Source organism: Macrobrachium rosenbergii, chromosome 42 (genome assembly GCF_040412425.1).
Source record: "Macrobrachium rosenbergii isolate ZJJX-2024 chromosome 42, ASM4041242v1, whole genome shotgun sequence".
NCBI classification, from domain to species: domain Eukaryota; kingdom Metazoa; phylum Arthropoda; class Malacostraca; order Decapoda; family Palaemonidae; genus Macrobrachium; species Macrobrachium rosenbergii.
Genome location: NC_089782.1, coordinates 31,939,236 through 31,954,235, shown reverse-complemented (window position 1 = coordinate 31,954,235; position 15,000 = coordinate 31,939,236). Strand labels below are relative to the sequence as shown.

Here is a 15,000-nt window from a genome sequence, read left to right as displayed (position 1 = left end):
CGCTTTCTCTCTCTCTCTCTCTCTCTCTCTCTCTCTCACTCTTTCTCTCTCTCTCTCTCTCTCTCTCTCTCACCAAACGAAGATAAAACACACATCAAATAAACAGACCAATAACAAAACGCCTAAATATTCATTCAGTAATGAGTAACATGACCCCAGAACACCTCAACATGAATATCAACATTAAAAGAAAACAAACCATTTTACATAAAAGGTTCAACATCACTGGTACCTATATACAAGTAAGAAATGTGCCGAAGTTTCTTCTGCGCAATCCAGTTTTCTGTACATCGTATAATAAAGCACCGATAATAGATCTATCTTTCGGTGGTGTCGGTATAATTCTGTATGAGCCGCGGCCCATGAAATTTCAACCACGGCACGGTGTTGGCCTGGCCTATATCGTTGCCAAACGCACGACTATGGCTAACTTTAACCTTAAATAAAATAAAAACTATTAAGGAGGCTAGAGGGCTGCAATTTTGTATGTTCGATGATTGGAGGGTGGATGATCAACACACCAATTTGCAGCCCTCTAGCCTCGGGTGCGGACAGAAAAAGTGCGGACAGAAAAAATGCGGACGGACAGACAATAATAATAATATTTTCTTTTCAGAAATTGAAACTGTTTTCTACAATGCATACATATATAGATAGTTAAAATTAAAGATCAAAGTTAAAATGAATTCATAGTAAGGAATACTAATCTAACAGACATTTTTTATTTTATTCTTAAAAGAATGTAGTGAGTGGCAGCATCCTTGATATCTTGTGGTATAATTATTTCACAGGAATATTTATTTTTATTTTTATTTAATGTGCAAAGGGTTTTTTCTTTTTAGAAAAGGACAAACCTGTTTTTATTTTTTTTCTTGTAGAGAGAAAGAGAGAGACATGCAAAGAATAATAATTATTAGAGAGAGATCTGAGAGATTTTTTATTTTCTGCAACACTTCCCAGATGGGTCAAGTGAGTCTTCGCCTTGACCTGAAATATTCGGATGGTATAATTATTTCACTTTATCTATATTTATTTTTTATTCTTATTTAATGTGAAAGGGAGAGAGAGAGTTTAGAAAGAGGACAGATTTATATTCTTTAGGGAGAGAGAGAGAGAGAGAGAGAGAGAGAGAGAGAGAGAGAGAGAGAGAGAGAGAGAGAGAGAGAGAGAGAGAGCTGAAATTTGTTCTGCAACACTATGCGGACATTTGAAAAAGAGAGAGAGAGAGAGAGAGAGAGAGAGAGAGAGAGAGAGAGAGAGAGAGAGAGAGAGAGAGAGAGAGAAAGATGAAATTCATTCTGCAACATTAAGAGACATTTGAGAGAGAGAGAGAGAGAGAGAGAGAGAGAGAGAGAGATAAGAGATGAAATTTATTCTGAAACACTATGAGACATGTGAGAGAGAGAGAGAGAGAGAGAGAGAGAGAGAGAGAGAGAGAGAGAGAGAGAGAGAGAGATATGAAATTAATTTATTTTAGTTTTACACGCATTCGTATGACTACTTTCATCTAATAGCAATTAATAGCTATTTCATATCAACAATTATTATCGTCTTGAAAAGGTGGTAGGCTACTTTTGTGTATTTTATTTGTTCATTTGTGCATTTTTTTGTGTTCATTTTTACTTACTAGATCTAAATGATATCACTTTCAAAAATGGTTGGCATTTTTTGAACATTTGTTCATTTGTTCATAAGGCAAGTTGAACAAGAACAAACAGCAGTTAATTGTTTGATCTGAACAATATCACTTTCAAAAGTGGTTGGCATTTTTTGAAACATTTGTTCATGTGTTGTTCATTTGTTCATAAGACCATTTGAACAAGGAAAAACAGCAGTTACTTATTTGAATCTGAACAATATTACCTTCAAAAGTGGTTGGAATTTTTTGAAACACTTTCAAAAGTGGTTGGAATTTTTTGAAACACTTTCAAAAGTGGTTGGAATTTTTAAAACATTTGTTCATTTGTTCATAAGGCCAGCTTAACAAGGCACAATCAGCAGTCACTTATTTGATATGAACAATATTGCTTTCAAAAGTGGTTGGAATTTTTTGAAACACTTTCAAAAGTGGTTGGAATTTTTTGAAACTTTTTCAAAAGTGGTTGGAATTTTTTGAAACATTTGTTCATTTGTTTATAAGGCGAGTTGAACTAGGCACAAACAGCAATTACTTATAGGATCTGAACAATTATTGTATTATTTACTTTATAAATTGGCAAAATAGCTAAGGCTGATGTCACCTGTCTTGTCTGTTAAATATTCAGTTCGTTTTTGCTTTTCTGTAAAAGAAAACTATTGTGCCGGCTTTGTCTGTCCGTCCGCACTTTTTCTGTCCGCCCTCAGATCTTAAAAACTACTGAGGCTAGAGGGCTGCAAATTGGTATGTTGATCATCCACCCTCCAGTCACCAAACATACCAAATTGCAGCCCTCTAGCCTCAGTAGTTTTTATTTTATTTAACGTTAAAGTTAGCCATAATCGTGCGTCTGGCAACGATATGGGCCAGGCCACCACCGTGCCGTGGTTAAAGTTTGATGGGGCGTGGCTCATACAGCATTATGCCGAGACCACCGAAAGATAGATCTATTTTCGGTGGCCTTGCTTGTACGCTGTATGGGCTGTACAGAAAACTAGATTGCGCCGAAGAAACTTCGGCGCATTTTTTACTTGTTACTGGTAAGATTTCAAGCAGTTTTTGCTTGACGTAATTTTGTAATAAAAGTTTTACCCGGAAATAGATTTTGTGATTATTTTTATCAAGAACTTTATAGAAGACAATCAGAGTTTCATCTTGAATCAGGTAAATGCCACTCTTCTTGTTGTTGTTTGTATGTTAAGCTGATGGGGTTATTTGCAAGCTGCTAAGTTTTCAAATTTTAACAGAAGCAGGGTCCTGTGTGGTAGCCAAGTGTATGGAATGTATATGTATTTTCAGAAGAGATACAAGTGTATATTTATACATTGTGTGTACATATATATATATATATATATATATATATATATATATATATATATATATATATATATATGTATATATATATATATATATATGTGTGTGTGTGTGTGTGTGTGTGTGTGTGTGTATTATGTATATAGGGTGTGTGCATATGTGTATATATATACAAAGGTATACATAAGTATATAAATATATACATACATATATATATATATATATATACATACATACATATATATATATATATATATATATATATATATATATATATATATATATATATATATATATATATATATATATACATATACTAATCCGCATTACACCAAAGACAATAACGAACATTACGTAAGGTTACAGAAAGACTCAGATAAGAAATTTATAAAAACTGTAATTTTACATCGGGACAGTTTCAGAAAGTTCGAAATACATAAAAAAAAAAAAATACAGCGAAATGAGCCAGCGAATCTCAGCTGCACATCACTTGGCAGAGGTAGATGAAATAGAGTAAATGATAAAAAAAAGGAGAATAAATGACACGAAAGGACAGCCAAAAAAGACAAGAACAAGTATCCCTAGGATACAATTTTATCAAACAAGAGACGACTTCATCCAAAACTTGATGATAGGATACGCGAAAGGATTTTATCGATGCATTTTGAAGAATTATTATAATTCGCGGAGAATATCCTTCGCAGAGGCAATCTCCCTAGAAGAACAAGAGATATTCCTGCCAATGACTGACTAGTTAGCTTCTCTCTGGCGACGGCGGCGAAGGGCCTATCTACCACCCGTGGCCGTATCCGCCGCCGAAACCACCGCCGTACCCGCCGCCGAAACCGCCACCGAAACCACCGCCATACCCGCCATGCCCGTACCCGCCACCGACGTGGACGGGAACTGGAATCACGTGGACGGGCTGGTAGATGGGGGCGTGTCCGAAGCCGCCTCCGAAGCCGCCTTTCTTACCGAAGCCGCCGCCGAAGCCGCCCTTCTTGAACTTCTTGAAGGGCTCCGGGTCGGCCACGGGGTTTGCGGAGGCCGTCGTGAAGAGGGCGGACACTGCCAGCAGTAGGGCGAGGACCAAGGAAGCCTGTGGGCACAGAAGGAGAGAGAAAAATTGCGTTAGAGTCTTAGGGTCTCAGGAATTTGACTAAGTGAATTTGAGGTTAAGTTGTATAAAATGATTTTCCTCATGAGGTTCTATAAATGGGAGAGTGAAATCTGACAAAGTGCAAAATGAATGATGAAAAATGAGTGAATGAATAAGTAAATTCAGAAGGTGAGAGAGAGCAAAGGGGCGTTAGAGTGTCAGGGTCCCAGGAAGAAATGGCTGAGTGAATTTGAAATTAAGTTGTACCAAACGATTTTCCTTATGAGGTTCTATAAATGGGAGAGAGAAATCTGACACAGTGCATGATGAACGATGAAAAAAGAATCAATGAATAAGTAAATAAAGAAAAAGTAAGTACAGAGATTGATCCAAGGCATAAGCTATGAGATGTCTCTCATTACCAGGTTCTTTGAGATTGAAAGTGGAAATTTGAATTTGTGAATGTCATCAAGTGCATAATGAATGATGAAAAGTGGATAGATAGGTAAATGAATAATTAAATGAATGAATAAAATAAATAAATAGATAAACCTAGGGCTTAACTTATGCGAAGGAACAGTGAAGTTTTGGCATTTCTGACAATCGCAAATAAAATCAGTTTCACTGATGAATTAAAACCAGCGAAAGTGCAACAACAAATAACACGGTTGAACACCTGCTCCTCGTATGTAACAAAGGGAAGGAAAAAGAAGGCAAAAGAAGGAATGAGAAGGAAAGAGAGAGAGAGAGAGAGAGAGACCATTCAAGCAGAAGTGAAAGTATAAAGGCCAAGGGGAAACTCTGTACAATATTTGTAGCAGAGACAACAAAAATAAATTGATTCGTTCCTTTTACGTCACAGAGGGAAGGCAAAGGAAGGAAATAGAAGGAGGAAGAATAAAAGAGAGGAATGATGCGAACCAGATGATAATAATTAAAGCCAGAGTGAAAGTATTTAGGCACGAAGGCAAAGAAGAACTTTGGATATTCTTAAAACAGACAAAACAAAAATAAACTAAATCGTTCCTCTCACGTCACAGACTAAAGGCAAAAGAAGGAAATAGAAGGAAGAAGAATAAAAGAGAGGAATGATGCGATCCAGATAATAATAATTAAAGCCAGAGTGAAAGTATTTAGGCACGAAGGCAAGAGGGAACACTGTACAACATTCTTAACCTTTCCAGATGGTATAGTGTGCTTCTGTTCCCATCCTGGTAGGGAAAAAAAAATTCTAGGTATTGCAAAGCAGCTTAATTTTAATATGTTGGGAAATGTCAAACGCACACAACATTAATGTGGAGAATGTGGTGTTGATTTTATGGCGAAGATATATGGAAATATTTTTAATGGCTGATATTTCAAGGAAATGTTTTGCTTGTTGATTTTACAGCAGAGAGATATATGAAAAGAATATTTTTTTGTGGGTTTGCTTGTTGAAAATAGGTACTTCAATTTTGATAAAAAAGATGATGTTGGTAAAAGCTAAGATTAAATATACTTGGGAACGTTTTGCTTATGGAAAATATTTACTTAAAATTTTGATTTAAAAGGTTGATGATAAAAACTAAGAATATTTGTAATGGGTGATACTTTAGGAAACGTTTGACTTGCGGCAAGTTACTTAAAATTTGATCAAAACCAAATTGTTGACATTCTTTGGCAAGAAATAAAAAATTGTTGACGTTCTTTGGTAAGAAGCAGAAAATCGATGGTTTTTAAGCGGAAATATAATAGCGTTTCCTTAAAACTTTTCCAAATTCAAAATTAAGGAATGATTTTGAAGTAAAAAAATGTAAAGTTGCGTAAAACCTTTTGGCAAATTCAAACTTAAAATAATCCTGTACAATAATACCGCGTCCTATCATTCAAAATTCTCTTTAGTGAAAGTCGAGAATTTCTGAAAATTTGAATCCACTCTCCCAAAGAATCTCTGACGAAAAGAATTCTCGAATGGAAAAATTCTCGCACCCAAAAAATTCTCGACCGATAACTAAATGGATTCCCGTATGGAAAATAATTCTCGAATGACAAAGAATTCACTCTCATAAAGAATTCTCAAACAAAAATAATTCTCGAACTCAAAAAAGAATCCACTCTCTAAAAGCGTTCTCGAACAGAATTCTCTAGAACCAAAAAGAATTCTCTAAAGGCATTCTCGAACTAAAAAGAATTCTCGACCTGCAAAGAATCGACTCTCTGAAAGCATTCTGGAACTAAACAGAATTCTCAAAACCAAAAAGAATTCTCTTAAGGCATTCTCGAACAAAAAAGAATTCTCGACCTGCAAAGAACCCACATTCTAAAAGAATTCTCGAACTAAACAGAATTCCTTAGAACAAATAGAATTCTCGGCCTGAGAAGATCCCACTCTCCAGAAGAATTCTCGACCGATGAAGAATTCTCGACCGATGAAGAATTCTCGAAGATAATCCTTCAACTTCAAGAATTCTCAAACTACAAATAATTCTCTGGAACCAAAAAGCATTCTCGAATTAAGCGGAATTCTCTAGAACCAGAAAGAATTCTCAGACTGAGAAGATCCTACTCTCCAAAAGAATTATCGACCGATAAAGAATTCTCGAATATAATTCTCCAACTCCAAGAATTCTAAAACTACAAATAATTCCCTGGAACCAAAAGAATTCTCGACCGATTACGAATTCTCGAAGATAATTCTCCAACTCCTTCTCTGGAACCAAAAAAAATTCTCGGACTGAGAAGATCCCACTCTCCCAAAGGAATTCTCGAAGATAATTCTCCAACTCCAAGAATTCCCAAACCAAAAAGAATTCTCGAACTGAAGAGAATTCCCAAAGGCTCCACCACCAATACTTACAAACTTCATCGTGAGACTTTGTAATTCCAAAGAGGATTCCGTCTTCTAGTGAGCTCGGCTGCTCTTTCTGCCCCAGTCGGTTGGTGCCTGGGTATTTATACCCCGCGGAGGCATACCCCGACATAAGACGGTATTTCCATGACCTCCCTGGCGAGGAGAGGGGCGTGGCTTCGCCCGCCCGTGCGACCTCCCGCCCCTCCGAGTGATGGGCAGCGAGAGAGAGAGAGAGAGAGAGAGAGAGAGAGAGAGAGAGAGAGAGAGAGAGAGAGAGAGAGGTGATTTGTATAGATTTTTTACCATATGTAATATATGTGTATATACTGTATATATTACATATATATCTATATCTATATATATTATTATATATATATCTATGTGTCTATATATATATATATATATATATATATATATATATATATATATATATATATATATATATACATATACATATATATATATATATATATATATATATATATATATATATATATATATATATATATATATATAACATTTATATATATATATATATCTATCTATCTATATATATATATATATATATATATATATCTATTCTATATATATATATATATATATATATATATATATGTATATATATAATATTTATATCTATATGTATATATATAGATGTAAATATTACATCAATATATATAAATATATAAATATATATGTATAAATATTATATAAATATTAATATATTTAATATATATGTATATATATTAAATATATTATATCTATATATACAGTATAACTATATATACACTACACATGTATATATATATATATATATATATATATATATATATATTTATATATATATATATATATATATATATATATATATATATATATATATATATATATATATATATATATATATATATATATATATATATAATATATATATATATATATATATATATATATATATATATATATATATATATATATATATATATATATATATATATATATACAGTATATGGTCAAAACTCTATACAAATCATGTCTCTCTCTCTCTCTCTCTCTCTCTCTCTCTCTCTCTCTCTCTCTCTCTCTCTGTCTGACCACAGAGCGGTTTGAAGGTCAACTTACTGATCCCATTTCCCCTAAAGGGTCAGGTCACTGAATGACTTGGCACCTTTGCAAGTGGCTTCAGGGGTAAAGGGTCCGAAACTGAAAGAGACCCATAAGAGACCCAGAATTGAAGGTTGATTGTTACACCTGGGCCTAAACGGGACCCCAGGTTTCCCCCAGTTGCGCGCGCGCGTGCGTGCGTGCGCGCCAGAAGGAGGTGCCTTTCCTGGAGATGAAAGTGAAAGTGTCAGGTTCATGGGTGATAAAGTGGGTATAATTGATGAGTGATTGTGCCCGATATGCATATGTATATATATATATGTATATATATGTATATAGAATATATCTATATATATATATATATATATATAGAATATATATATATATATATATATATATATATATATATATATATATATATATATATATATTCCTAACAGGACCTTATTAAAACTGGATATTATCCAGCGAAGAAGTTTATTCAGGAGAAGTTACAAGCTTTCCAGGGCTAACTGTCCTCATTGTCAAGTATCAGTAGACTGACAATGAGGACTAGTAGGCCTAGAAAGCTTGTAACTTTTCGTGAATAAATATCTCCGGTAGGTACCATCCAGTTTTAATGAGGTCTTGTTAATAGTGAAAGTGATAAAGTTTATATATATATATAATGTTTATATATATATATATATATATATATATATATATATATATATATATATATATATATATATATATATATATATATATATATATATATATATATATATATATACGTATATTGTAATATATGTATATTATACATTAACTTTCTTCAACAAAGATGTTTCTATCTATATGGTTATTAATTTTTATTATCTTTTTTCTCTCACAATAACCGAACAATTACATCAGATACAGATGAAATACTTTTTCTAACTTTAACTACATAAGATTTTTACGTTTAAAAATAATGTATGTATGCATGTATGTATATATATATATATATATATATATATATATATATATATATATATATATATATTTACATATATATTATATTTATATAATATATACAATATATATATATATATATATATATATATATGTATATATATATATATGTATGTATATATATATATATATATATATATATATATATATATACTATTTGTATGTATATATATATATATATATATATATATATATATATATATATGTATATATATATATATATATATATATGTATATATATATATATATGCATATATATATGCATATGTATATATATATATGCATATGTATATATATATATATATATATATATATATATATATATATATATATATATATATATATATATATCTGTATATACGTTTTATATATTATTTACATATACATATATATATTATATAAATATATATGTGTATATATATAAATATATGTTACATACATACATACATTACATACATACATACATACATACATACATACATACATTATTTTCTTAACGTAAAAATCTTGTATAGTCAAACTTAAAAAAAAAAGTGCTTAATGTGTATTTAATGTAATTGCTCGGTGACTGTGTAAAAAAAAAGATAAAAAAATTAAAAAACACATAAGAAGAAACACATTTATTGAAGAATGTTAATCAAATTCTAAAATGATTAGCTGATCAGACAAAATTTCACGTTATAGTCAAATTACTGATTTTTTTAAAGGTCATAACAGCTTTGATCATTTAAGTTAAAATCTGTTGAAAACTGTTTCTATTATATTCCTGGAAAATGACCAATTTTAGGAGGTTTTATTTATATTCACTTGTAGTCCTACATAAAGAGGTTTAATTATTTTTGTGTGTAATGAAATTGAAATTAATACCACAGACAAACAGTTATGTATTGCACCAGTCACAGAATGCTTGCTTTGAAGCATGTGAAAGCATAGTACATTAAGCTTTATCACACGGATTTCGACTCTTTAATACGAAACAGGAAATAAGTAATTTTCATTTGGAGTCGAATAATAAAAATAAAAATTAAAAGATGTTGTACCTTTTAACAATGGTGCAACATTTATTTTTATTTACTTTTGTCTTCTATTCTGAATAAAAATTATTGAAGTATTTCCTGTTTCGTATTAAAAAGTCGAAATCAATTTGAATATTTATATGACCAGCTCAAGGTAGACGTTCTATGAATGATGCAATATCGCTGTGTTGGTCAGTAGGATTTATTTCACTTTTATTACGTGAATAAAAAAACTAATCCGTTTAACGAAATATCTGTTTAACATAATGCATTCTTTTTCAGTCACAAATCAAACAGGAAATTCTTTAGCGAGTAATCTTTTGGAATGAAACAATATTCTTTTGATGATTATGTTTCCGAGACGCGTTTTTTTCCAGAGAATACACGCACATATATATATACACACACACACACACACACACACACACACATATATATATATAATTGAATATATATATATATATATATATATATATATACATATATATATATGTATATATATGTATAATGTATATTTGTATGTACAGGTATATATATATTTATATATATATATATATATATATATATATATATATATATATATATATATATATATATATCCCTTGCAAATGCGTATGCCTGGGTGCTTGCTTTTCAGCGTGGGTATGCCCTCGTGAGTGCGTGCGTGCGTGCGTGCGTGCGTGCGTCCGTGCATGCGCATTTGGAAGGCTCCAGTAACACTTTATATCCCGGGTTGGAAAAACCCAGTCAGGCAGGACGGTTACGTAGGTTTTTTTTTTCCGGAATGTAAACAACCTTCGCCCAGCCTTTCCTGATGTCGTTTCGTGCCTTTACCGGAAGTGGAGCTGGATTAATAGATGAACACACAAACACACATACACACATATATGTATATATATATATATATATATATATATATATATATATATATATATATATATATATATATGTATATATATATATAAATATATATATATATATATAATATATATATATATATATATATATATATATATATATATATATATATATATATATATATATATATATATAAATATAAATATATATAAATATATATAAAGGCAATTTCACGAAGGAAAGTGAAAGGTTCTTCCTTGTTTGATAAAAACTTTATTTCCCTCTTGGTGAAGCCTTAATTGACAAACAACTCTATTAATCTCTTGGCAGACGGAATTCTAACCCACAAATTTTACAAATACAATTCATCATCATCATCATCATCTTTTTCCTTCTTATTTCTTTCGGCAAACGTATCGGTCCGCAACCGCCAAACTACTACTGGGCCACAAATCGAATCAAACTTTTTCGATTACGGCAAAATGAAGTTGGACCCGCCGCGAATTTCGAGGGGTGGGGGTTGAACTTCAGCAGCCAACTTCGACGAATGAAGTCGAAGTTTTAGCACCGTACCCTGCCAGCGAGGGAAGTCGAACAAATGCCCAAGAAAGGGCATAAAACCGAGTTATTGTTTATATTCCCCGCGCCGAAAAGTTCGACGCTCCGAAATGATTACCGGAATTCGAAAACAGTTGCTCGGAATTTTCAGACAGTTATCTGGGACGTTTATTTTTGCGGTTGATATTTACCGAAGGTGTTTCAAATGGGTGTGTGTTTTTAGTTTTCTGAAAAGAAAACTATTGTGCCGGCTTCGTCTGTCCGTCCGCACTTGTCTGTCCGCACTTTTCTGTCCGCACTTTTTCTGCCCACACTTTTCTGTCCGCACTTTTTCTGTCCGCTCTCAGATCTTAACAACTGCCGAGGCTAGAGGGCTGCCGATTGGTATTTTGATCCTCCAACCTCCAATCGTCAAACATACCAAATCGCAGCCCTCTAACCTCAGTAGTTTTGATTTTATTTAAGATTAAAGTTTGCCATAATCGTGCTTCTGGCAACGATATAGGGCAGCCACCACCGTGCCATGGTTAAAGTTTCATACAACATTATACCGAGACCACCGGAAGATAGATCTATTTTCGGTGGTCTTGATTATACGCTGTAGCGGCTTTACAGAAAACTCGATTGCGCCAAAGAAACTTCAGCTCATTTTTTTATTTTTTTGTAGTTTTTGGTTAAATACACTTTCATCTTTTCAAAGATAAACCTCATTGTTTGGGAAGCCAAAACTGTTTTGCTTCTTTCAAAAACCCTTTTGAAAAGATTCTTTTATTTTTGTGGTTGATATTTATGGAGGGAGTTGCATTTTTTTTTTTTTTAGTTTTTGGTTAGATACGCTTTCATTATTTCTAAGATAAGTCTCATTGTTTGAGGAACTAAAACTATTTCGTTTTTTCCAAACAATCGTATTGAAAAGACACTCGATTATATTTTTTATCCTCTCATATTTATTCATTTATCACCTTTTCCTATAACTCTCTCTCTCTCTCTCTCTCTCTCTCTCTCTCTCTCTCTCTCTCTCTCTCTCTCTCTCTCTCTCTCTTTTTGCTGGCTGATATTCTTTGAATAATAATAATAATAATAATAATAATAATAATAATAATAATAATAATAATAATAATCTCATAGTAGCATGAATCACTAAAATGAAATCCACAGTGGTTAAGTGTAAATATATATTATAAATATACATATAAACGAGAACTTTCGAGAACCTGCTCAATTCAGTGGATTTCTTCACCAATAATAATAATAATAATAATAATAATAATAATAATAATAATAATAATAATAATAATAATAATAATAATAATAATAATAATAATAAGGGTTTTTAGCTGAAGATTCAAAGAGAGATCAGCTATTAAGAAGAACGAAATAAAGACCAAAAACGTAAAGAGAAAGCTGTACTTATCTTCCTTAGCCCTCGTGTAAATTACCATTCAGAAACTTGTCACCTTGAAGGCATTCGTAAAAGTTACAGCAGTTCCTTCTCGTTATGTTTCATGAATTCAAGAAGCCACTTCAATCTCTCTCCACAGATTGAAGACACCTTTGTGACTGATTACAAGGTGATCGAGTGGTTGGAAAATTAACTGTATCCTGTGTGCGACTTAACTGGGAACTGGTTGAGGTGTGCTTCCACTCTGTAGTAAAACATGTTGTAAACATATTGGTAACTTATCTAATACATGTCACGAACATGTTGACAACAAGTCAGCCACCATCCGCACTACAATGAGACATTTTGTAAGTTCATGTCGGTAACTTATCTCAAACATTTCACAAACATATTGATAAGAAGTCAACTACCATCAACACTACAATTAAACACGTTGTAAACATATGTCGGCAACTTCTCTCACACATGTCACGAACATGTTGACAAGCCAACCACCATCCACACTACAATTAAACATGTAGACACATGTTGGAAATTTATTTCAAACATGTCACAAAAAGGTTGACAACAAGTCATTCACCATCCACACTACAGTTAAAAATGTTGTAAATACATGTTGGAAACTTATCTCATACATTTCACGCACATGTTGACAAGAAGTCAACCACCATAAAGTTGAGAACTAATCTTTGGCAAATGCTGGGTAACCATTTAAGGCACAGGTTAAAATTACCATAAGTTGTTGATATTAATTCAGCGTGTTTGTTATGTGTGGGCGATAAGTTGACAACATATTTGTGACATGTTTATGTACCCAAAACTTACCTTGACGTATATCAATAAGAATTTGAAAGTAGTATATCTAAGGGCTTTGTTATGTGGGAAGGTAAATTATATATTAATTTATATACTTATTAGTTAATTAGTTCATCACTTAATTTTCTGTATTCCAACCTTCGTTCCCCCATCTTGGTTCTATTGTGCTTCCAAAGTCGTATAATAGTCACGCTACAATAAAGCTTAGATGAGGTACATAAATAGTAATCAAATAGTGATAAGAATGGATGATAATGGATAATGGTGATAATGAAATAATCTCAGAAAGGATAAAATGAAATCTTCCAATATGAATTGTTTGTGTATATTTTTGTATAGAAAGATTCTGGACATCCGGCAGACTTAGAGATTTGATTTACATCAAACATCTTTGATTTCACAATTTAAGACATATATATACATATCCCAGAAGTGCATTACAGAGCTTTATATATGAAAAGCAGGTCCTAAATACAATCACTAAGAGATTTTTAACAGCACTGAAAGTTATATAGCTAACAAAGAATATTTATATATTCCTGAAATATAAAATAATTGTATACAGATTTCTGAATGGAAATTACAGGCATACAATCACTGTATGTTTACCAGCACCGAAAGATTACATAAAAATAATGAATATTCCCATCTCTCTGGTATATACAAATGATTGTATATAAATTTCTGAAAGGAAATTCAAAGTATTTTGGATGCGAATGACAGAAAATGTTATGTTATTCAGGCAATAGAAGAAAGCAATGATTTTGCTTGAAATCAGTATTTAGACATTCTTCTGGAAAGGGGTCCTATGTTAGAAAACATTTCCCCTACTGAATATTCCACTAATAGGTGGTAAAAATGGGGTTATAAGATTGCCAATATGTGTGGTGTCAGTTTTGCCACCATTACCATGCCCTTGGTACCAAGTTTTTGGGCAGTAAGATGCCAAAAGATGCCAAAATTGTACCCCTTTTGTTACTGGTTCAAATTGTCCCTATTCAGAGGCTATTAATGATGGCAAAAGTGGTGTCACAAGTGTGCCAACATGTGTGGTATCAGTTTTGCCACCATTATTATGCCCTTGGTACCAAGTTTTTGGGCAGTAAGATGCCAAAAGATGCCAAAATTGTTCACCTTGTGTTACTGGTTCAAATTGCCCTCATTCGGAGGCTATTAATGATGGAAATAGTGGTGTCACTCGGTTGCCAACGTGTATGGTGTCAATTTTGCCACCATTGGTGCCAAGTTTTAGGACACTAAGATGCCAAAAGATGCCTAGAAGTGTACCATGCCCTTAATGCCAAGATTTTTAGGGCATAAGATGCCAATAGATGCCAGAAATTATCCCCCTGTGTCACCGCTTCAAAATGCCCCCCC

General features: G+C 32.5%; 1 protein-coding gene and 1 long non-coding RNA gene across 2 annotated transcripts in view; both read right to left on the bottom strand.

Annotated features, from left to right (window-relative positions):
• Positions 1-3,327: 3,327 nt before the first annotated feature.
• LOC136827649 (neuropeptide-like protein 30) lies at positions 3,328-6,983 on the bottom strand. The gene is made up of 2 exons (XM_067085121.1): positions 6,886-6,983; positions 3,328-4,049 (listed from the first exon to the last, which is right to left on the bottom strand). Exons 1-2 carry the CDS (start codon positions 6,892-6,894, stop codon positions 3,741-3,743), a joined length of 318 nt encoding a protein of 105 aa, XP_066941222.1. The 5' UTR covers positions 6,895-6,983; the 3' UTR covers positions 3,328-3,740.
• Positions 6,984-13,932: 6,949 nt separating this feature from the next.
• The window catches only part of LOC136828157 (uncharacterized), a 6,056-nt gene continuing 4,988 nt past the window's right edge, over positions 13,933-15,000 (bottom strand). The window contains exon 2 of the long non-coding RNA XR_010849943.1: positions 13,933-15,000. This exon is cut by the window's right edge and continues 287 nt beyond it. This is a non-coding gene — a long non-coding RNA (uncharacterized lncRNA).